Here is a 24,595-nt window from a genome sequence, read left to right as displayed (position 1 = left end):
TAAATTGGTTTACGATTTCGAAGTGCTGCACAAATCGAAAAATCCATTTCCACAAAATGGAGATCCATTTTTATATAAGGCCGTTACAAATTTTATTTTCATTTTATGTCACCCCCCCCCCCCCCCCTTCAAAAATCTTGAATATTGGAAGGGGAAGAAAAAAAAAAGCTCAAACCGTTTTGTTCATTTCATTGGTTTTCCGACAGCATAAATGCTTAATTTAGCAACAAACAAGTCAGGTGACAGCGCGAGCGTCGAAAGGCAAGCGAAATAAATACTAATAATAATAAAGTGTTATTTTTCAACACTTATTTGAGTGCAAGTTACATCATCATAACTTGCATTTCTTTTTTTTCTCGATGTTATTTATTTTTTGCCACCCTCTTTGCTAACTTTGATAACCCTGGACATAAAAAGAATTCGAAGCTTGTATCAGCCTAACTGGCAAAACGATTAGTCGATTCTGTCAAGTGACGCTTAGTGACGTAAATTGATTTGCAATTTTTGTGAGCAAAATAAAGAAAATTATAAAAGGTAAGTGTTCCACTATTTTAAAGATCTTGGATATCAAAAAATCTGTATATACATTACTGTCAAACTCTTCGAGAATGGAAATACCTTCAAAAGAAAATCTGGTTCCGGACGAGAATGCACTTTGCAAGAGAGCAAAGTTCGAGCGAATTTGAGAGCGGAAACGGCTGGTCGGTCGGCGAAATCATATCGTGAGCTGGGCAATAAATATCAGGTTGATCCAAAAACAGTAAAAAAATATCTGCATGAAAGGGGTATAAAAGTTAGAATATAAGTACCATAAAAATGACAGAGTAGTGTTTTGGCCAGACCTTGCAGTGTCACACTATGCTAATACAACTCTAGCGGATTTGCGGCAAGGCAATATCGGATTTATTCCGAAAGAATGCAATCCTCGAAATGTGCCACATCTGCGGTCTATTGAAACTTTCTGGGCAAATTTGAAGCGAATGGTCTACCATAAAGGTTACAGAGCAAAAAACGTCGATTGTTTGATCGAAAAATCAAGAGGGAGCTCAAAACAATTAAAACATCTGGAATTCAGGAAACTATGAGGCAAGTACCCCAGAGGATCAGAAAATCAGCGCGATGTGGAGCTGAGTTTTTCTTATGAGGTTTGGTAATGAGTTTTACTACTTATATGAACAAACAAGTTTAGAAAAATAAGTTGCGCAGGATTTTTTTTGGAATTGAAAGTTTGTTCGGATTTTTTTCCTCATACGTTGATGTCGCACAATATTGATGTGGTTTTGCACCATTTAACGTTAATTACAACGATAATTACAGAAATGAATAATGGCTGCAACTGTATTTTTGACGTAGAACTGCGCCGCTCAGGAAGTCTCGTTAATCATTTCACTAGTGGATGGTGGGAAAGACGGTTCCAACTTAGTAGCAGCTGGTGGCAGCAGCGGGTAGCAACAGCGATAGGGGTAACAGCAGACTTGCCAAGTCTGCTTTCGGCACAAACAAATCACATTTCCTGCAGATGGTGGAACACGGACAAAAAAATTTTGTGTGAGCTTCTTTGTTATAAGTTGATTGATTTGATTCATTTCCAGCAACTTTCTTATTCTTACTAAAAGTAATAAAAAGTCTATAGTCAAAAAATAGAAGTGAGACACACAACAATAAGATCTTGCCTGAGGTATATTGTTAAAAAAAAACAGTATTTCATTCAAAACCAATATCAGTTTCCAGTATAACCATCATTATAGTCTGTAGCACTTCATGCATACTTCTGGGCATAGAGTCTACCGATACCAATTGTATTGAATACCATTCATCCTGCACTTTCTTCTAAAGTTTATTCTTGGTAGAGAAAAACTACACTGATAACTTTTTCGTCACCTCATTCCAAAAGTTTTCTGTCGGGCTTAGATCTGCAGACTGGTTTGGCCAAGAACTTATACTTCATTTGCATTAAACCACGATTTTAGTTGCTCCGATGTATGTTTGGGGTAGTTATCTAGCTGAAAAATTTGAGAGGCATATCTCCTCCATAATTGTCTTGAATCGACAATATTAATTGTGTTCCTAATTCCTGATTTGGTATCATACCGATTGACATCATCACGTGTCAAGTGCTGCTGCAGTTATTGAACATTTGCGATGCCAGGTGGCAGTCGATTTGAGCGACAACATCAGGAAGAAAGCGCGCAATGCCGGATATTGTTCGGTTATTATTTGCGCACTGCCCACCCTTTCTTTGCGGTAGCTATGATTCGAAGGCCCTCCACGTTGCGATATTTATCGAAAGTGGTGAACATATTAAGTGGCAGCAGAAGTCAGCAACATTTGTCCAGCTTCGCATTCATCTTCTCCGGACATTAAAAGGGACCTCTTTGTGTGCTGCCTCTTACCAGATGATGATTGCGCATGTTGGAGACAAGTGCGAACTTGCACTATCCGCCATGCTAAGCTGTCAGTCAAGCTCATTCAGTTCAAGATTTATGCACCAACTGCACCGGCGTCACTCTCCATTCAAAGTACCCCAGACTGAGTCAACATTTCCCATTTGCTCGCAGAAATGTTGATTCCCAATGACCAACAGCAATTTACAGCCGTGTAAAGGGTCAGTTGTCGGTGGTTTTCTCAGACCTACACCGGATGAACCTTAACTTCAATCATCATCCTTGTTCGCAGGTGTAGGAGGTGCAAGTTCGATTGTAATAAAAGTTCAACTGGGTGCGAAAGCTTTCCTTCATTGGCGCAATGAATTAATTGAGCCGATCTTGAACTGTTGAACTGGGCTGCAACCGGGAAGAGGAGGCGCACCCAATAAAGCGATGTTTACATTGGGCTTCTAAGCTGTTTAGTGCTTTTTTAAGTTAGAATAAATGAAAGATGAGCAAACCTGCATCGACGTCGAATCGTTAAGATAAATGTCGCGAGGCGGACAGCGGTGCTTAAATTCATCTAGCTTAATTACCGGTTGAACTAGCGGAGAGGAAACCTTAAAGTATTGCGAGGCATCCGTCATGAGGTGCTACAGGTAATCAAATAATTAGTATGCCTGATTTGAAGGAATCGTCGCGTGAACATTATCATTTGCAAATGTACTTAGAGAGGAGGGAAAAGGCTAAAACATCAATCAACAAATCCTTGTTAAAAATCTTTTTCCCTTTTAATTATTTATTTACAGCAAATTGAAAAATCTATTGTAAAGTATGTATAACCTTCAATAAAAAAAGAATCACAAATGTTTACCTGATCGATGCAAAATATGTAATGCGCTGTAAATCATATTTCATTATCTGGTCTAAGTTACGAAGCTTGCCAATAACATGCACCGCTTTATTGTCCGCGACAGGTAGTCAGTGCTATGGTGTCAGCAAATCTCCCCCAGCTCAAGAATTGTGTAACAGTTTCTAATCAGTCACATGAAATTGATTTCATTGTCGGTTACGGAATAGGTAAGTGAAAAATGCCTTTTCGCCTGGGTTTAGTAGCAAGGCGATGAATGTCCGGCAGATTTTTTTAATGTTACACTTGCCCCTTTCATCGCGCCAGTCGGTCAGTGGACACTGTACAGTCCGCAACAAAGGACGTGACGGAAAGATGGCAAACCGTTGTCGGTTCGCGAGTTGTTACGATAGAAAAGATCAAACATCACTCCGTAAGAGCTATGTCGAGTCTTGGCGGCTGTAAATTAATTAATATTTGCACGCGCTGCCTCGCGGGGTGTTGATGTGTGCGGATCTTGTGACTTGTGACCGTTACTCAGAAAAAAAGCATAAATCTCCGTTTAGGGATTGTTGGTGACAAGAAAACAGCCTGTGACCATTGAACAAATTTATCTTGTAAGAAAACGCAAACATGAATACATCTTATGGAAGTAAACGTTTCCATGACAAGCAGCAGAGATAATTTGCAAACATTTTCTCAAGGAGGAAGATAAAAACCGTATTTATCAATCGCGAAGTAGGTTTTTATGTTGGAAACTGAAAATATAATTAACAGAAAAATATCAGAATCAATAAAAAACCAATAAAATAATAAACAAATGATAAAAACTTATGGACAGAAAAGAGTAAAAAACAACAGAAAATAGAATGCAAAAAACGTAAAAAAAAACAGAACTTAAAAAGCTGAAAGTAGGAAATAGTGTTGTTTTTTGTTTCCAGATTTTAAGGTTTTTAATGAGCATATTGAGCAAAAAGAAAAACACCTAAAAGCAAACTTAAGGTAACAATGATAGTAAACAAGAAACGAAAAACATAACAGTTGTAACGGAAAACATAAAAAAGAAAACAAAAAGCAAATAACAAACAAGAACAGTAAAAAAACTAGACACAGAACATAAAATTGAAAAAAAAAATCGCATAAAAAGAGAGAGAGATCAAACTAAGAAATAAAAAAAAAGGCAAAAGATATAAAAGAAACAGAGTAGCGAAATCAAACAGACAAGCGAAAAAAACAACAAAAGGAGGCAAAACACAGAAAAAACTCTATTAGAGCGACACCGAACAGAAAGCGAAAACATAATGAAGAATGCATATAGCTGTTGATATAAAAGAGAAAATAAAAATCAAATAATGAAACTGGAGCAAAAAGGAGGAGTCAAGGAAAAATCAGTATAGAGGAATTTGAAAAAAAAAACAGGAAAAAAGAAACCAAACATCACAACCAAAAAAATATTTAAAGTATGTTTAAGTATGCTTGCAGCAAACAAAGAATATATATATATAAACAAAAAACATAAGAAAGAAAGTAAAAACGAATGGTAAAACCAACCAAGCAAGCAACACAAAAGAGAAAACAAAAAAGGAGGAAACATAAAACAAAACAAAGGTAAAAAATGCTGAAAACGAGAAAATGAAAAAAACTAAGAATTAATAAACAGGAAAGAGATAACAAGAAGCAGAAAACAGGATACAAAAAAATAATACAACAAAAACAGTTTTAACATCGAGGAGAGAACGAGAAACACAAAAAACGAACAACCAAACCGAATTTTACAACATCAGGGAATATGAAATAAGACATAAGAAAGAAAGCATGAAAAGGTAACAAAAAGAGAAAAAAATAAAACAAATAGTGATGATACAAGAAACTGAAGCAAAAAAAAAGAGAGAAGCCAAGAAAAAAGCAAAAACTAGAACTAAAACATTTGAAAAAGTAACTATAAAGCAAAAAAGAGGCACCTGGAAACAAGAGAAAAAAAAGAAAATAGTAAAAAAAAACTCAAAACTAAAAGCATGAGGTAGAAGTTAATAGACACAACATTAGAAACAGCGGATTGATAACAATAGAAAGAAAAGAGATAACATTTATTAATAGAAAATAAAACAAACACACGGAAAGAGCAAAAAGTAATAGATTAACAGAAACAGAAGAGCAGGAATTAAGAAAATAGAAAACATTAAACGGAAACAAGTAAATGTAAATGGGAAAGAGCAACGAAGAGAATGAAAAACCAATAAATTATTAAACAACATCACACCGACAGTAAAAAAACAGAAACTATAAACGAGATAGCGAAAAATAAAAAATAGTAACAAAAAACAAACAAAAAATGGAATAACAGAAAAATATAACAGTAGAAAATATAAAGTAATAAACAGAAAAAAAGAGATAAACAAAAATAAAATTATTGTAAAATATCAAACAGAAAATTAAAATACAGAGAATAGAAAAATTAAATGGGAAAAAACAAAAAATAGAAACATAAAACTTAAAATAAAAAAAAAATAAAAACAAAAAACATAGAAGGCGAATGAAATAAACAAACAATTATTAAAGAAAAAGTTGAGTATAGGAAAAAAAATAAAAAATCTGATAACAGACATAAGAAAAGAAAAAATTATAAAACCTAAGATAACATTTTTAACGTAGGACTACGTCTTTGTTTTCCACACTGGGGTTCTTTCTGTAAAATTGAAAATTAAAATGACGAATGTTACGTCAGATTTCAAACGACAATAACAGCATAACATGATGGATAAAAAGCAATATGTTGTGAGATGGAAAAAAATGTTGTACAGTTTTATAATGCGATAGTTATTATTATTATTTCATTGCTCAGTGGTAAAATTTGATAAAAAGTTTAAAGGACAAACTTACTCGAACAGACGACATGATTAGACACCAACCATTAACTGAAATATTCTCTATAGGGGAGAACCGTACAAGACGCACCAGTTGAGAAAGATAACCGATGCTAATAATTCCTGAAAATACTCACACATGTGGCTTTTAATGACGAATTTCTTCGCTTTTCTCATATAAACCAAGCTTTCCTACAGTTTTCATATGGAAAAATGTGTTATAATGACTAGAATATTTTAAAAACTGTACAATTGGCTGTGGCTCTGTCCAACATGTAATTATTCATGAATATTATATAAGCTTTGATGATTAACTGACTAGTAAATAATACGAAAAACTGTGGTTCCCCCAACCTTCGCACTCTTGGAATTTATAATACTATCGATATTTCAATTTATTTCACTAACTTTCGTTAACTTTTACCTAAAAACGATCAAAATTAAAATTGGGGCAGAATGCACTATGAAGAGCTTGCAGGAGATTGCTGGACAACTAAGGGCATGTTCCATTGCTTTTGGTTTTACTTTCGAGACTTCAAGCGCTTCTCACATTGCGTCCTGATTTCTGCTAGTGGCATATTAGCCTTCTGCTTTGGAGCATACTGACCTTTGTTGTGGTGCGTCTTGGTCACGTGCTTGTTTGGTGGCAATGGTTTTTTTTACCAAAAATAACATTGAAATCGAATATTGTAGAGTTAACTTCGTCATTAACATGCATTATATAGATCCTACAATCATCTCACACGTTCAATGCTGCTTGAAAATGATTAGAAGAGCTGTAAATTGCGTAAATGCTTAACTGGTGCGTTTGGTACAATCCTCCCCTATCAGTATGAAAAAGTTACAGAGTCTCCCCGTCTCAACAGGTCAAATACTTGCTCCCATGAACTCAGACCAATTTGATGTCTCGATGGTAAAGGCTTTTTGAAAAGTTTGAAACTGCCCTCTTTCGAAAACAATTTGTTATTGCTGTTAGAACCTAGTAAAATTTTGAGTCTTGAAAGAAAACATGCTAGTAAAAGCAACAGTACTGTACAGTACAAGTGAAGCAGAACGCCGCTGGTCTATCATTGCAGCGGTACACGATTTCTGTTATAGTGCAGTCAAGAAAAAACTGCGATGCTGCTGCTGATGGTAATTTATAGTTTATATCATGCAGCGTTGCCAACCCACTGGTTTTTCTTGGATAACTCCAGTTTTTTTTTTTTTGAAGAACGCCAGCTAAAGGTTGGATATCTCCAGTTTTTTTTTTCAAAATTGTTCCAGTTTTATTCAGTTTTTTATTCGTCACCATCACCACACTTATTGAATACATTCCTTCTACATGTATTGTCTTTCCAGTATTTTTGCATTCATGCCCCTCAGTTGTGATATTTTAACCAAACTCCACTAACATCTTCGAAAATTCAAGTATGCCAGTGACTATAATCTCCATCATCAAAAAATTTTATTTCCCTCTCCTTGTCTACATGCAATAGTATGGTGCAACATTTTTGAACTGAAAATCAAACAATATAGCCAGTTTTCTCCAGTTTTTATTTTCAATTCTTCCAGTTATTTTTAAAAAAAGGTTGGCATCGCTGATCCCATAATTATGGTTACCATAGCAACCATAGATTTTTCAACAAGGATTAAAACTTTTTGCAACGGTTATAAATTGTGAGTTATTTTTATTTTATTTTATTTTCATTGTTCACTGAACAATCGTGACTGGCATAATATCGAAAGAGTGAATTCCTAAAAATACAATTATATAGAATAGTCGACGAAGGCTTAGGAATTTGTGACCCATTTACTAAAATTTATATAATATATTTTTTTTCATTTCAACATTGTTAGATGACATTTCTAACTTAACAATTAATATATGTATATTAGTTGTCTTCGTAATACAATGTAATTGTTAGCAAATGTAAAAAATCTGTCAAGCAAAAAAACAAAAATGAATCATTTATTATGACAACGTAAAAATTATTGGATTTGAAAGATTTGGTTTGATTTGTTTTTTTTTCAGGAAATAGAATTGCATCTGATTTGCATTAAAAGAAATTCCTGGTGCTTACTAAACAACAACGATACGCTTGTGCCGTGTTTGAACAGAAATCACTGCAGGCACAATGTCGCCAAGATTTGAACGAAATTCTTTCGAATGTTGTTACATATATTTCTAAAAAAAAATTAAAGGCTGATAATAAAATATACGAACAAACGAATTGATTCTGTTTGCGGACTCTGCCACTTTTGGAACAAAAAATCTCTCTAATTACAGTGTTTAGTCCCACGTCACCATTTCATTCAACCCCCAGGGCTGTATGCTTTGTACTATTTTATTGTCAATCTTAATTTATTTTTATTCTAAAACTTAAAAGAATCAATATTTTTCCAAAACAAGAAGTCGGAAAATCCAATAAAAAACTCTAATCAAAAGATGTCAAAGCTAAATTTATGAAAAAACTATAAGGAAAGTGAGCTTTACCCTGAGACTAAGTTTTTTGTTCTTAAGATACTTCTTCTTCAAGCATAACATATTTCATGATATTAGACGCATGGAAAAAATGTAAATGTTTCATAATTTCGAACTAAATTTGAGTTCTTAGATATAATTTTAGTTGGGTCTTTGGTTTTTTAGTATACAACAACAACAACAATATCGCACGCTAGCCTGGAGGGCTAATAGCGGTCTCGATCAACTACAACTTTACTATACAAGTAGTATTACCTATAAGACATTGCGTCTATGGACGGTTCAAGTAGAACTGCCCCACACTGATGAGTCGAAGACGAAACGCACGGATAATCTAATCGATCAACTAGATTAGTTGAGAGAATTCGTTATACCTAATGTTTTTTTTGGCACATTTTGCATGTTGTAGGATAAGTACAACGATACACCGTACCCCAGTGCTGAGTCGAGAATTTCTAGCTCGAAAAGATGATCTATCTGATCGGGAATCGAACCCGAAATCACAACCGTGTGGGAGAGCTAGCCGACCGACATCGCTAACCACTGAACCACATACAAAATTGTATAATTTTTGCTGGTTATAATGAAATATGACAAACATTGAGGAAGCAAGTCATATTAGCGCTTCTGACAGTATTGAACTGGAATTTTCATTCACTTGGAACTAAAAGAGCTCTATAAAAAAGCTCGTTTTTAATCAAAAAATCCTGTTTTCTAGTCGATCATGGAGACAAATTATTTTTCCTTCGAATATTTTTATAATTTAAATCAGCCAACAACTGTTACTTGTTTATCGAGAATATAAAGAAATAGAGCACCTTCAAACTGCCAGCGGATTAATTTGTTTAACTGTTACTATAATCCAATAAATAGTTGACTGAGAGATTTTAGTTAAAAATAACGGAATGACGTTTGGCTGAATACCGAATACTTGCTCTAAGTACTATTCGACCAACTGATGTTTCGGAACAGTTCTAAAAAAAACATACTTATTTTTCTGATATTCTTATCAAATGTAACATCATTAACTATCATTAAGTAATGTTGATATAAATCAATTTCAACGGCCTCAGAAAGGTAACATTAGCTTATCAATCCTCAATGATGAAAAACACCATCCACTTGTACTACTCAACGTCCCAACTGCCCTCTAGGTCTCGTAATCGCGATGCTCTCCTACACCTGAGCCAGTACCTGGCAGTGCAGTGCTAAGCGAAACAACAACGAATAAGATAGCATTTTGAGCTTGCCCAATTCACGATCACGTTACTTCGTCATTGTAGATCCGTCCGTTGAGCAGCACACCACGCGATTCCAGCGCGAGCAACAAACGAAGCGCAAGCGATTCGTTGGAATTTTGCGCGAAAAGTGTACAAACAAGTGTGCTTCCGCGGGTCCCATTTCTCGGGTTCTTGATTGCTTCACACGATCGGCGCGCCACTACTGTCGGGTAATTAAAGGAAAGTGACAGAACAAATATCTGCCGGTTATTTAGTAATCGCATTCCAACCGTGTCTGTCTGCACAGGTTCAAGCCCATTAGCTTGGTGGGACCCAACGCGGGCAGAAAGACAGTGCAAATATTGACCGGCCGGAGTTCGTCACCAATTTATTGGATATAGTGGAAACGGTCGTTGAAATCTTTTTACGAACGGTGAAAAGTCAAACAAGGAAGCAGTACCCGAGAAGTGAAACTAGCTAGTGCCAGTGCCGAAATTGTGAATCCGGGTGATATGTTTTGAGTAGATCAACCAGCAGCAGGCCGACAGAGTGAAGATCGATTTTGTAACACAACTCAGGGTGGGTCACGGTATTTATCGTATATTGTTAGAAACCAGAAACTGTGTCAGTGAACAATGATAATAAGAGCGAGGATGGCGTGTAGTGTGAATTTCACACTTTCATTGAGAGTCTGGAGACGTACCTTCGAACGGAAAATAAAATGACTCGTGAGCGAATACGTTGGTTTGAGACAAGTTAAAAAAAAATTAAGTAACATTTGTGAGCAAATCTAAGTTTATTTATTTTCGCAGCCTGTATGCGTCTGAATGTTCTAGAAAAATGTATTTTTTTATGATTAATGTTAAAAGAACTGCACTATTTTCTATATCTGCAAAACTGGAAGTTAGTTAAAAATTTAGTGTGTTCACATGTTTTTTTGAGTGGTACGATTTTCGGTTTGATTTATCTGTTTTTGTCCATCAGCTCCGTACGGAAGAATGTTAATAGTGCTGAGCACTTTTGACAATTATTTGAGAAAAATCGACTGTTTGTGCTTCGCTAGACATTGTTTTTGGAACGGTAGCCTTCTGATTTTTCAACAGTAGCCGTTTGAATTGATTACAGTTGTATAGCAAAAAAAAAATGTAACGAAGTATTTCTGTTTATTTTTCTTACTGTCAGCGCACTGTTAATCCATTAAAGCATACTTTTTAAATACCTACGTCCTAATGAAGTTACTAATATTCTTTTCTGAAACACAATTGTTCGATACTCTAGGACATTTAAATAATTGTTTTGTTTCATAATTCTTGGAAATATTGATACAAGTGAAAAAACGAATTGTTAACCTGCAGTCTTGGGAATGCGTAGTGTATCCTTCTAAATTTGCAGTGTGTTATTTTAAATTTAATTGTCTAGCGAAAGGTCATTTTTAAAGACTATTAAAGCCTGGTAATAAGTTTTAATATTTTTCTCATTAGTTTTATCTAACTCATGGTTAATTATTGTTTAGTTATCTGCGATACACTTATGTTGTTTTTTAGCTACTGACTGTAAACGCCTGAGTGATTTAAAAAAAAATGCTTCTAATGCAATGAATTGAAGTTCTGCTTCTAATAGACCCCAGTTAAGGCATAGTTTTATATTTTTAATCTAACTTATATATTTTATCATAATTATTTTCGACAGGATGTACTTTTATTTTTTTTTTATTTTTTTCAGCACCCCGATAAATTAATCTTATTTTCCGAATGCTGTAAATTTGTGAAACGACCAATTCATTGTATTTTTAAACCTTGTTAGCATTAAAAGTTGTGAATTCATGTCACAATCAGTGATGAAGACGCGCGTTCAACGCGTTCAATCACATATAAGTTCTCAAAAAAAATCACAATTATTGGTGTAAATACTGAAGATTTTTAATATTGCATTTTGGCCCCTAGACTGACCACTATCATATTCAGTCTAGTTCAAACGTTTTGGGACGATTTTCTACGTTATTTTTAAACTCATTTTAGTCTTTTTAACGCGGTTTTATACAAATTTTGGACGAATGCCCGCGTAAACAAAAACCTGACTGTATTCGCAAAGCAAAAACAAAAAGTTCATAACAACAACATACAATAGTTAAAAGATCGGGTAAAAATGCGATATCCTCTCTATAATTTCTTACTGGTAGAAATGACCGTCGCTTGGGAGATACTCCAGCCAAATAAAATTACCGGTTTTGCTTTCGGACCTTTTCAAAAACAAGTCCAGATTTATTTGGAGGAAACCAAAGTATGCAAAGTTGCCTAGTTAGACATAACTTTTGCATCTACTACAACGGTTCATCGCATTCATTCCTAATATTATTAAACTAAAACCGTTAGTTCAAAAAAAAGTTAAATCAAATTAATTTCAAACTACTGCAGCTCGATTCCAGTTACTACTTAAAGGGAGCATGCATAAATGACGTAGCTTTGTTTTGGGTTTTTGACAATTTAATACAATTTAATACCGCGTAACAATAATCTATCAAATCGTGTAAAAATAATCCGCGTTATTTAAAAAAATCGCGTAAAAATAATCCGCGTTATTGTAAAAAAATCGCGTAAAAAAGTCGTTTTAAAAAAACCGCATAAAAATAACCCGCTTGAAATAAGACCCCAGTGTTTTTCATTAACCGCTATGTGCTCGACAATGAAACACTCATCTGCCCGACGCGGTATTTAATACTTTTGTAACTTTTGCAATTTTCGTCCGATTTCGATAGTCAAACATCAAAAGATTCAGCACCTTATCTACTTTCAAATTAGCGTCTTAACAATTTTCTTATTCCCGGAAATCCGTTTTTTTGGGTATACGATCCGAAACTGAGGAATTTTATGATTTTTCTAAACAGAATCTTACAATTATTGGTTCAAATCTCATTTGGGTTGTTTTCTAGAAATCGGGAGTCGCCATCTTGGAATTCAAATGGCATCTGGAGTCTTTTACATGTCTCTGAGCATTTTTGCAAACATACCTAAAATTAATGGTATTTGACCTTATTTTTTTTAGGAGAGGGATTTGTTAGTAGCTTAAGTATTTATGATAAATATTAGTAATAATGAGTATGTGTGTCCAATCACAAATGGTGACTTCTCAACACTGGGTATTGGACCTTATCTTTTAATTGGTTCTATAGTCACTAGAAGCCCAAGTGGAATCTGTTGCGGAAAGACCATTTTGAAAGCATCTAACCAAAACTATTAAAATGGTATACAAAAGTAATTTTATAAATTCCGAAACATATCCCCAGAAAATAGGATTTCAAGTGCGAACTTTTGCCCCGTCTACTGGGCACTTTTGCCACGCATGCGGGTAAAATTTCGCATTTGAATATTTTTTTCTAAAAAGTGAAATTCTCAGGCTACAAAGGAAATTTGAAAAACTCTGGTAATATGTTATGAAGACAAAAGGTTCATGTACCGCAAGGAAACAAAACCGAATTTTATGATTGTTTCCTGAAATTAGTTCTGTTGCAAAAACAACTAAGTGCCTATATTTGCCCCTCACTACGAGTTGCGAAATTTCGTAACTACAAAATGAAAATCACACAACGATCTCATTCTCTCAAGTTGAAACTGATATTGAGCGTCTCCCGAGTCAATTCTCACTGAAAATCATGTCAGTGGAAAAAAATGATATTGTCTAGAAAAATGTTGAATATATTTGATCTGAGCCAATCCAATGCACGAAGTCGATGAAGTAAAAAGGCATCTATATTCTCAAACACGAACATATCGCTAAAACACAGCGCGCGCGAAATCGCAGTATTCAGTATTTCAACTGTCAACTGATTGAAACTGAAAGTAGTTTAATTTTCAGCTCGTTTGTGTTGAAATTGATTTTCACAGCTTTCAATTTCAACTTATATTCTGTTGCTGACAGCGAAAATTCGCAGCTCTGCTCAGTACTCTACACCCAAAACAAGCGGAGATGATTTTATTACTTCTGAGCACCATGTCATTCCTTTTTGTATCTTATGACCGCAAATTAGGCATATGAGACCGTAGTTTATGGAGATGCGAATATGGGTTTTCTAGATGGGCACTAGTTTTGCATTCACAAACAGGTGTTTTCATCATGGCTTGCATCTGTTTGAAAAAAATACAAACGTTTGTGTTTTTCTCTAATCCAGTTTACAGATCGTAATATGATTTTAAGAAGCAAATCAATGTTTGCATACCGTCTAAGAGAGATAAGAAATATACCATGGAACGGGTTGAATTTCTATTATATTTTACAATTAACTAGCTTCATGTGCATTTTTCTCGGAATAGTATATATTTAAAACAAGTACTAGTATGTGATAGAAAACCTTTATGAAAAGGGGGAAAGTTTTATCGTCAACTTCATGAAATAAAATCGAGAATTCTATAAGGTACTATGAGATAAATCGGGGTGAAATTGATCACCCTTGAAATCCATACATTTTATTGAAAATGTGTTTCTTTTTTCGATATGTTCATGACAAACGATAATTCCTTAACTAAAAAATATCAATCACAGCTAGATTCGAAACGAAAATAACAATATTTCAGGTTAAAATTTATTCATTTTGGTTTACTAAATTTGCTCTCATTCGATCATCGTTAGATCGATTTCAATTCAGTTTGTTGCCAAAGCTCAAAAATTAGCTCTGAAATTAACATCTTTGTGGTTTCCTGCGAATTCATCAGTATTACTTTAATGGTATAGAATGATCATTGTTGAAAATTATATTTTTTGAGCTTTTATCAAACTTTACTCACTTCTCCAAATTTAACGTAATTGACCCTTAATTAAAACTACTTTAAGTAAATTCAACACTTTTTTTATTACTTGAAAACTTGTTTGATCAAATTTGATTGAGTTTAACTGAGTTAGAAGAATTTTTCGAAAATATGTAAAACTGCAAAGCTTTGACAGTTATGTGAATCTTGCAAAAAATGCATTTGCCTGTTGTTGTATGATCAGTATCTTTTGATTAGTATTTTTTATCACGAATTTTCAGGTGATCAATTTCACCCCATTCCATGGTACTTGACAGCTCTTGTCATATTTTATTCCTACTTCGTATGCGTACGACAAAAAAATAATATACGCACACCAGATGAATCAGTGATGGAATATAATGTATTGTTGTGTTAACTAGAGATGAATGCGTTACAAAAAGGAGATTGTTTCGTTATTGTTACTAATAGTACAAGTGAAAATTTTGCGTGTGGTTCTAACGCCCATTATCAGATAGTCGTGATCTCGTAACATGTACAAAATATTAGAGAATTTTTCATTATTGCTTTTAAAGCACCAAGGGAAAATTTTTTGTGTTGCATAATTGCTACAAATAATTACTTAACGAACTAATTTCAATTTTTTACCGCACAACATTTTAAGTATTGCAACATGTATGCATGTTTTAATACGAAAAATAAACAAGAACTAAAGCTGGGACTTACGGGACTCCAAATCGCGAACTCCTTGTTTCCGGCGTGGTGTTTGATCCAATAAAGCTAGTAGAAAGCTATTAGTTTTCAAAGCTCCTTCTGTTGCGCCTGCTGTAAAACGCACCTCGATCAACTACACACATTGTCTTGTGCGGAATATTTTTGGCAGGTTTGTCTGCTTTGCAAAAACTTTGTATTAATTGATACGTTCTGAACAGTAAATAAAATTTGAACGAATTCGTGTTAGTACAGTGGATTTTTGAAAATGTCACGATAAAAAAAATGCTTTAAAGGTTTTACATTCATCATCATACCGTGGTGACGTTGATCACTACATTATTTTGATGAATTTAGAGTGAAACTTCGCTGCTTTAACAAAATTGAACAATTGAATAAGTTGAATTAGTTTATAAATATGCGATACAATTTCTGGGCCATTCACGTTCCACGCAAACAGTTTATGTTGAAGAAAGTCCAAGATTCATACAAAATTTCAAGAAAATATATATACAAACGGTTATCCACGGAGAGGAGGGAGGTCTAAAATCACCAAAAACTAGTCCACGTGGAATATGGCTTATCCAGTAGTCCAAAGTTGCATATTACGTGACGTCTTGGGTTTTCGTTACGAAGAAAACATGTTATACGCTCTGGAGATTATTGAGACTCAACAGTGCCTTTCAAGAAAAAATTACAAAAATCATAATGAAAATCATTGTAGGGTAGAGCGGGGCTAGTTGGTCATTTTTGGTAAAAAAGGTTTTGGCTGTAACTGAAGTGGGCATTTGATAATTATCAAATAATAAATCTTCCACCATTCTTCTTGTGTGGCCAATCAAACATGGTGACAACATTATTAGAGATGTGTGGTAGGAATTGTTAAGATATGTTTTCTTTTTAATTAAGACTTATCATTCGTAAGAATTTAAACATTCTTTGTAAAAAGCACAATTTTGAACGAAAACGGGTAATGACATGATTTGAGATAGTGTTTGAAATATTAGTGATTGCCTGGGATTTCCAGATTTACTTCCGAAATATCTAACTTGAAGGCGATAAAATTGAAAAACCACTGCATGATGAACATAAGTACAGCATTCGTTCGTTTTTTTGTTGTTGTATACTCGAGGGGTCCTCAGGTTTTAACCGGAAAAATTGCCCTTGATAACTTAAAGAGGAAAAGCTCTTCCATTCCTTCTAATGTGGTCTTGAACGGCACAGAATCTTCGAATGCAACGGAATTTGCGAATTGTTTGTCGCAAATTTTTCTTTTTCGCTCTCCAGGGGCTGTACCACACAGTCTGACGCTGAATTAGCAGCGTCAGGTGTCCCTGATGGTGCTGTCTAAGCTCTTCGAAATCATCGTTCGCAGTGTAATACAGCACTAGAATATTTCAATTGATTAACAGGGGTTTATGCCGGGTCCTCCTGTGTCGACTAACTTGATCGAATTTACAAGTACCCGTATCTCACATATGGAAGCTGGATCGCAAGTCGACGCTGTATATATATGTATATGTATATACGCCGTTTATGACACAGAATACTGCACTCAGTGTGGCTGAGAGACTGCCTTCGTGTCTGAGCTCGTATCTTTTAGGCCGCATTCCGCACACTTCCGCACCTTACGGCAGTAATCTGGGTCCTTTGCTGTTTGTATTGTACTTCAACAACTTCACTATTCTGCCGGGAGCAAATTAGAACATGCTGACGATCTGCAGATTGTGAAATTTACCGTCTGCAAGTCTTGTTAGACTCCTTTGCTGGCTAGTGTAACAGAAACAAGCTAACAAAAAGCATTGTTAAATGTGTGGTTATAACATTCTATCGTTGTTATGTGCCAATTTCATTTCATTACCTGATAAAAAGAACTATCCTCGAACACCGATGGAAAAAAATCGCTTCTAGCGACTAATGAATACGTATAAACCAAGCCTATGATGCGTTGACATCGTCGTCAGTGTGCGAGTTATTCTTATTCTTCGCACATTTGCAAACAGACCTCCATGGCAGGTGAATAACGAAGATCACAAAAGTGCACCATTTAAAAAAAATCGTTACTGGTGCACTCTCTCCGCCTTCCTTCTTAGGATGTACTTTTCATCGTGGGAGCACGCAATATATGTTATTCTCTATGTGCACAGCTGAGAATATAAAGTTAGTCGCGTTATGAACATGTAATGAATAAGAGAAATTGGATCGTAAATATTTACCCAATGATGGGGATTTTTTTTCAAGAAAGAGAGTTCGTGTTTTCCTACTCTCACTCAACTCAACGGGGTTTTTTTTTGGTGGTAGCTGGTAGGTGCAAGCGCAAGTGCAAATTGCTAGTTGGTTAGAAGCTTTTGTTGGTATAAGGCGTCAAGATGGACAAAGGGCTAAGAAAAAATAATGTATCCGAAAAAGTTCGGCAAATGTTTGTGGCGGAGAATGGCAATTTCCGATGCACGGCGGTGGAAAATAGTAGCTATCGGCCAAAAGTCATTAACGTTATGAACTGCCATCGTAACTTTTTCTCTCTCAGTTTGCCATGGTCAGACAACAAATATTTAGCAAACCGTTTATAGTGTTTTCATAACAAAAAATGAGATTTCGGAAATATTAACTTAAACAACTTTTTTAACAATTTTAAATTTTGTGTATTGATAATGTAAAGCAATGCCTTGGTGCTACATTCCGTCTTGAAATTTGAACTTCTGTTTATTATACACAGACTTCGCAGCCAACTGTTGAGTGTACAGGACAATTGCGGGGCTAGAGCTACGATCCTTCTGACACTATTAGTTTTCCCCGGAGAGAGAGAGAGAGACAGACTTTTTATTTCAAATAAAGTTGTTCCTTGATCATTGACAAAATTGATTTTTTTGACGTAGAATACGTCTTACGGCAACATATATAGGGGTTCAACTTCAATACAGGGATCCAATTTCGAAAACCGAAAACATGGAGAGCATCACGAAAATTGTCCAATTTCAAACGTTCTAAACTCAGTCAGTTTTCAACCGATTTCCGTCATTTTTGCAGCAATCGATTGGAAAATCATTTAAGCAACCGTCCAAATGCAGAAAATTAAAATCTGACTGTTCGAACTATTGTATTATTGAAAATTGTTGAACCTTGTCGAAACGTTAATGAATGTCGACCTTTGATTGGTTGCTTGCTGCCTTTCCCTGAAAAGGACGACAGAATGGAGTACCTAGTTAGCCAGGAATGCACTCGTTGGGCTATATAAGAGACTGCTTCTCCTCAAGCAATCTCAGTTTACTAGCAGCAGGCAGCAGCGGCGGACAGTAGCAGCGATGGCAGTGGGCAAACGCGGCGCGGAGCAGCAGCGGGCAACAGCGGCGGCGGTAGTGGTTAGTTGCAGAACCAAACTTTTTCAGTTCGGCTTCCTTTTGATCTGAGTTGGACCCCACCAGTGGTAATTCAATTCAGATATCGTTGGGTGAATACAGCCAGAAATTAAATGAGACTCGCACCGCCAGGTGGTTTGAGAAGCCACCATCTTCCAGGGTGTATATATAGGGTGTGTGCACATATATAACGTGTGTGAATATTTATAGCGTGTGTCGCTAGCGTGCGTGGCTAGCTATATAGCGCGTGCATGTCTATAGCGTGCGTGGCTTGCGTGTGCATGGCTATATAGTTTCTGTGCTTGTCTATAGCGTGTCTGTGCATGTCTATAGTATGTCTGTGCATGTTTATAGCGTGCGTGGCTAGCTATATAGCGTGTGTGCATATCTACAGCGTGCGTGGCTAGCTATATAGCGTGCGTGACTAGCAGTATAGCGATAAAAATTATCATATATAGTTTCAAATAAATCATCTCATGTTGATTTTACACAGTAAATCATTCAGAACTAAATCAAAAATTTGCCATGTCAAAAAACAATATTCAGTTGTCAATAAATGGCATTGACAAACATTATTAACCTCTTTTGACTTCAGCGAAGCCTCAAAGTTTACTGAGTGTATTTTAACATTTATTTGAAGAATGTTTGCGCCAGTGAACCTGAATCACATAATTTTTCGCTCAAGTCCTACTATTTGCAGCGATCAGTTTTAAAATTATCTACGCTACTGGAAACTGCAGAAAATTGTTCGTATTAAACCTAGGTTACCGGGAATGCACTATTGGCCCTCATCGTAGCCACTGCCTAAATTAAGCTTTCTCAGTGCAACTTGATACAAAAGACAGCCACAAAACAATACAATTTCATTCTTGTTTTGGATATGGCGTCAAGTGAAACTGCTTAGCTGCACATAGCTTCTGCTGTTGTTCTTTGTCGTTACCAGTGCCGTCTGTAGAGGTAAACGTCATCTGGAACAGAGAGACCATTAAATTGATTAACCCCATTGAGTGTATTCCCAAACCTATTGCAAGAAATACATTGACTTAAAACAGGCTGTCGTATTCTAGGTTAACTCTGCGGTCGTGTCTAATAAACAACCTCTTCAACTCTTTCACGATGGGTAATTCCTTACGTATAATTAGTTGGTGTTAAGTCAGATAAACATTTTAATATAAGCAAATTCTAGATTTACTACTCTTTGAATTTCGGAGTTTTCAAGCTTTTGTGCAATTTTGATGTTATGGGCCCGTTTGATTTATCACTAACAGCATGTTTCTCCTACTTGACCCATTATGGCCAAACAACATCTGTCGTTACAAACCCAACCAACTTTTCAGAAACAAATCCCCTGTGGTCAATGAAAGCAAATAAATATGTTACCAAAATCGAACCATCGACGCACTGTGTCAACAGGGTGTGTTACAACTGATTCAATTGTGACGTACGGAGAACTTACAAAACAAATTTCTTCTAAATATGTATTAAGAATTTTTTCCTTACTGTTACAAGTGTATACAAATTTTAATAACAGTTCGAATATTTACAAAACAAATGAAAACAAAGGTTCAAACTATAACTGTTTTCAGTACAGAGCATATAGCTCTGAAACTAACCTTATAATCGTTGTGGCAATGCTTTTCGGTCGGAGGGCTGTGGAATGAGCGCGAAGCCTTTTAAGACCACTATTGTTGGCCCTAACTAGTGTTTCTTGAACTGGTATTCCGCGAACATTCGACTAATTGAAATCAGACCAATCAGGAAAAAAGCTTCGATGAGCTTTTTATCATACCAATTGTTTCTCCTCTATGTTTTTCGAACGTTTGTGAAAGATAGAAAAAGTTTTAATGATTTGCAAAATATTGCAGATTTTATCAGGTATTAATCAGGCATTAGACGTAACAAACACTTGCCATATTTTGTTTGGATTTAAGTTGCATAACATTTTTACTAGGGTAAATATGTTTGTTAAATTAGCCGTTACAAATTTGATCTGTAAATACTTTATGTCATTTGTACTCAGAAATATAGAAAATTGAAAAGGAAGGGAAAAAAAGATCTGAGTTGTTATGCTTATATTCCAAGTTCCTTGTTGAATTTAGTATGAATAAACAAGTCCAGTGATAATAAAAATGTCGTTGCCAGCATATGTTTAATAAGAATGATAATTCTACAAACCTCTACAAATTTTTGCTAAAAATTTTGCTAAAGAAGCCTTATTTTACCTCTCGGTGTTATTTCTGTACTTCTGTACAAATATATTCGGTTCAACACAATTGGCATACAGCACTTAAACCTGAAAATCGCAGCACTGAAACGTGAAAATGCAGTATCAAAATCTGCAATAATGCATCCAAAACCAGTTCAAAAGCAAGTCAAGCATTATTCAAAGATTTTCAAAACTCCATCCCCGTTCACTCTTCCATAACGTTACTACCCAAATTAGTATGAGGAAAATATTCCATTCACTAATCATAACAAAAACTAGTGAGTAATGTCATTGACGAAATCGCAACGCAATACAACAAACGTATGATTTCTCGGTAACAAACATAGCACATTTTGGTATCTGTTTGGCTGCTATAGAAAACCTGCTGAAAAAAATACCATCCGAACTACTTACTCTCCCTCCCATCATCACCGCACCGCATCATCGCTGCTGCGTCACTGCGATGCGAGATGCAATCCAACCAACATTTATGGGACTCTCAATTATTCTTTTGCTTGTTGCTATCGTTTTTTCCCTACGATGCGCCACGTACGAAGAGAGAATTACAACGGAGCAACGCGCATCACTCTATTCTCAGAGTTGTATGTAGTCAACTGTTGTATTTGTCATCTCCGAGTGACCAAGGCACCAACATTTTATTACGTATTGAGAGGATACAATTTTAGTCATGAACTGTGCACTTCATGATGTGCACAACTCAAGATGAAAAAACAATCAGCTTAAAATCATTTCATTTCCTTCACTGTCCTCGAATGCATTGATAATATCTACGATCGTGGAGTTCTGCTAGATCGCAAGATCACGTTCAAGCTTCGAAACAAGTTAGTTTCATCGCCACATCGTCCGGGATTTTGCAGATCTACACTGCTTGAAACAATGCATTAGCTCGACCAATCCATGAAAAATACCTACATTATCTGAAATCCTTATGATCTGTGCTAGGAAGACAGAACGCGTTCAACGAAGATTCGTAAATTACCAAATCAGTTTTGAACGTATCGTTTCCATCGCTTGAAAAATAAACAAAAAATTTACCATGTTTTCAGACCATCGACACATTTCACCATGACGAATCGAACAACCGAAAGTATACCGTTCTACGACGTGTTCGGATACTACGAATGGACCCTCACACTGGCGGATCCTCGAACGAAAGGTTGGCTGCTGGTGGATTCTCCTGTGCCAACCCTGCTCTGCGTCTGTGGTTATCTTTTCGTGGTTTGGATCGGCCCCAAGCTGATGCGAGAGTAAGTTTTACATGCACACGGGGCATTATCTCTATGATCATGTGGCATTTCATTTGTGATTTTTTTTAGCCGGAAACCGTTCGATCTCAACTCGGTGCTGATACCGTACAACTTAGTGATGGCACTACTAAATCTGTACATTTGCCTTCAATTGTTCATCGGTTCGATACAGCTCAGCTATAGCTACATTTGCGAACCGTGCAAGCAGAGCTTCAGCGGTCCTGAAATGAGGGTAGGTCGATGTAAAGTTGATCCTAATACTATGGCTGATTTTCGAATGTCGAAGGAAATAGATTTATTTGAAAATATGGGGCCTTTTTTAACAACCCAGTTGGAGTTGGATGATATAATTGATAATAAGTTTACCAACCTTCGGAGACTCTAGGCAACATAAAATAAACGTTTAATCCGTTTAATAGCCGTTAACCAGACAGCTCAACATGGAAGAGAAGAATCAAAAAGAAATAATTCAGCAGCTTACTTAACTTTTCACAACTTTGTCAATCTACCGTAAGCAAAAAATGACACGAAAAACGTATGACCCGATCAACTACTGTGCTTTAAAGGATTGAAGCGAAGAGTTCGCAACAGTAACGTAGCATTGGGGGGTTGGGGGTCCATCGATTTAATTTTCAGTAAATCTGGAAACACGGGACAGCCGATTTTTGTTTCATATTTACAATCCTCTTCATTGTTCACCCATTGAAATTTCTCAACCATTTCCTTGTGTGCATCGGTGGCTGTTTATTCACAGCCGTGCAAAAGATAGCGCGGGGATATGCAGCACTACTGCACTGTCTCATGCGATAATAATTTATCAATCGAAAATTATTGTTGACATACTTCCTGCGGTCATTGATCGGCTCCCGGGGGTCGATCGTTAAGATGAATGCATGCTAGGGCACTGGACCATGTGTGTACAGTTTCCACTTACAGTAAGTTATTGGTCTGCTGTGTTACCGTGTCAGGCTGGCAGACAGAGGATCTTAATTTGTCATGTTCGATGAGAGTCAACCCTTCGTCGTTGCTTAATTTCGCTTTCGTTAACTTGTATTTCTGGTTTAATTTCTTTTTTACGCGCTGCTACATTGGTGAATTCGAAATCCCACATGTGAAACAAAGATCGTTGGTGCGGTCTGGTGGTACTACTTCTCTAAGGTACTGGAATTTATGGACACATTCTTCTTCATCCTGCGCAAGAAAGATAACCAGCTGACCTTTCTGCACGTGTATCATCATAGCACTATGTTCTCGTTCTGGTGGATTGGCGTCAAATGGGTGCCCAGTGGAAGCAGTGAGTATCTAATTTTGTTATCGCCCCCTGAAGACTGATGTTCTTTTTTATTTTCAGCCTTCCTACCGGCCATGGTTAACTCTTTCATCCACGTCCTTATGTACACTTACTATGGTCTCTCTGCCATCGGTCCACATATGAACAAATATCTGTGGTGGAAGAAGTATCTCACCATGCTTCAACTGGTAAGTCGACCGATCAGAGGTACCTTATACACAACTCATTCCAATTCACCCTATAACAGGTTCAGTTCACCTTTGCGATGCTGCTCGGAATCAACGGGATCGTCACGGGATGTGAGTTCCCGCTGTGGATGCACTACACCCTGATCGGTTACATGATTTCGTTCATCGTCCTGTTCGGTAACTTTTACGCGCAAGCCTATCTCAACGGACAGCCCATCAAGCAGTTTGAGATCAATGCCAACTGTTTGGACCTACGCTCGAGAAACAAGGACGAATAGAGAGGATCGGAGAAAGCGACTATTTTCGATTACCAAATTAGCTGCTAAACGTACCGCGTATAGGATTAACGAATGGGGAGAATGGATCATTATCACACTTCACAGCAGTGAACTCAGTGATTTAAATGTATAATTTTGATATCACGATAGACGTGTTTCTGTAATAGTCTAAAGCCTATGTTTATGTTAAACAAATGACTAAAATAAAGCTTGCTGAGAACGTATGTTTATATTAATTTGAGATTTAAATCCATTTCCACTCCAATGAGAGTCCTCTTTGACTTACAATAAGTACAAATTCAGGTCAGAAAACTTTATTCAGGATAAAAAAAATTGTGAAAGAAGTAGGATTTTCTTTTGTAGAATTCTTGCGAATTGTTAGGCATAAAGCTTTTTTATCCACATTTCTCATTATTAAGCAAACCAACCTGAATGATAAAAATCCGGACCAATTTTCAAAACTCAACTCGATAATCAGTTAATCAAATCCGGACTTATGTCAAACACCACATAGTTTCTTCAAAGTTTGATTAAAACAGAACAAAAAAGGTTAAAAATAAAACTTGTTTCTAGACTATCACACATCTTCTTGATAAAATGTATACTTGAAACACAATTTCCTCTAGTGAATTCGGTTAGAACTTCAAAACTTTATGAAGGGAGATTTCATTTCACAGAAAAACAGGGCCCTTAAAAGTTTCTACATGTAACTGAGATCATTCTTTTTCCCAAATGTTAAATCGAACAGAATCCGAAAAGAAATGTAATCCGTACGCCACTTCTTCGTCTGGACG

At 36.0% G+C, this 24,595-nt stretch overlaps 1 protein-coding gene across 2 annotated transcripts; it reads left to right on the top strand.

Annotated features, from left to right (window-relative positions):
* The first annotated feature begins 3,541 nt into the window (after positions 1-3,541).
* Positions 3,542-24,333, top strand: LOC129724752 (elongation of very long chain fatty acids protein 4-like). Of its 2 annotated transcripts, none has more exons than XM_055679900.1 (6): positions 3,542-3,954; positions 21,844-22,044; positions 22,114-22,276; positions 23,167-23,338; positions 23,396-23,523; positions 23,583-24,333. In XM_055679900.1, exons 2-6 carry the CDS (start codon positions 21,863-21,865, stop codon positions 23,799-23,801), a joined length of 864 nt encoding a protein of 287 aa, XP_055535875.1. In that variant the 5' UTR covers positions 3,542-3,954; positions 21,844-21,862; the 3' UTR covers positions 23,802-24,333. The 2 variants fall into 2 exon arrangements, with proteins under 2 accessions (XP_055535875.1, XP_055535874.1); XM_055679899.1 differs by lacking the exon at positions 3,542-3,954 and adding an exon at positions 9,811-10,343 and having other exon boundaries at positions 23,583-24,327.
* The last annotated feature ends 262 nt before the right edge of the window (positions 24,334-24,595 follow it).

Source organism: Wyeomyia smithii, chromosome 2, assembly GCF_029784165.1.
Source record: "Wyeomyia smithii strain HCP4-BCI-WySm-NY-G18 chromosome 2, ASM2978416v1, whole genome shotgun sequence".
NCBI classification, from domain to species: domain Eukaryota; kingdom Metazoa; phylum Arthropoda; class Insecta; order Diptera; family Culicidae; genus Wyeomyia; species Wyeomyia smithii.
Note: the sequence above shows the minus strand (reverse complement) of the source record. Positions and strands in the feature narration are given on the sequence as shown.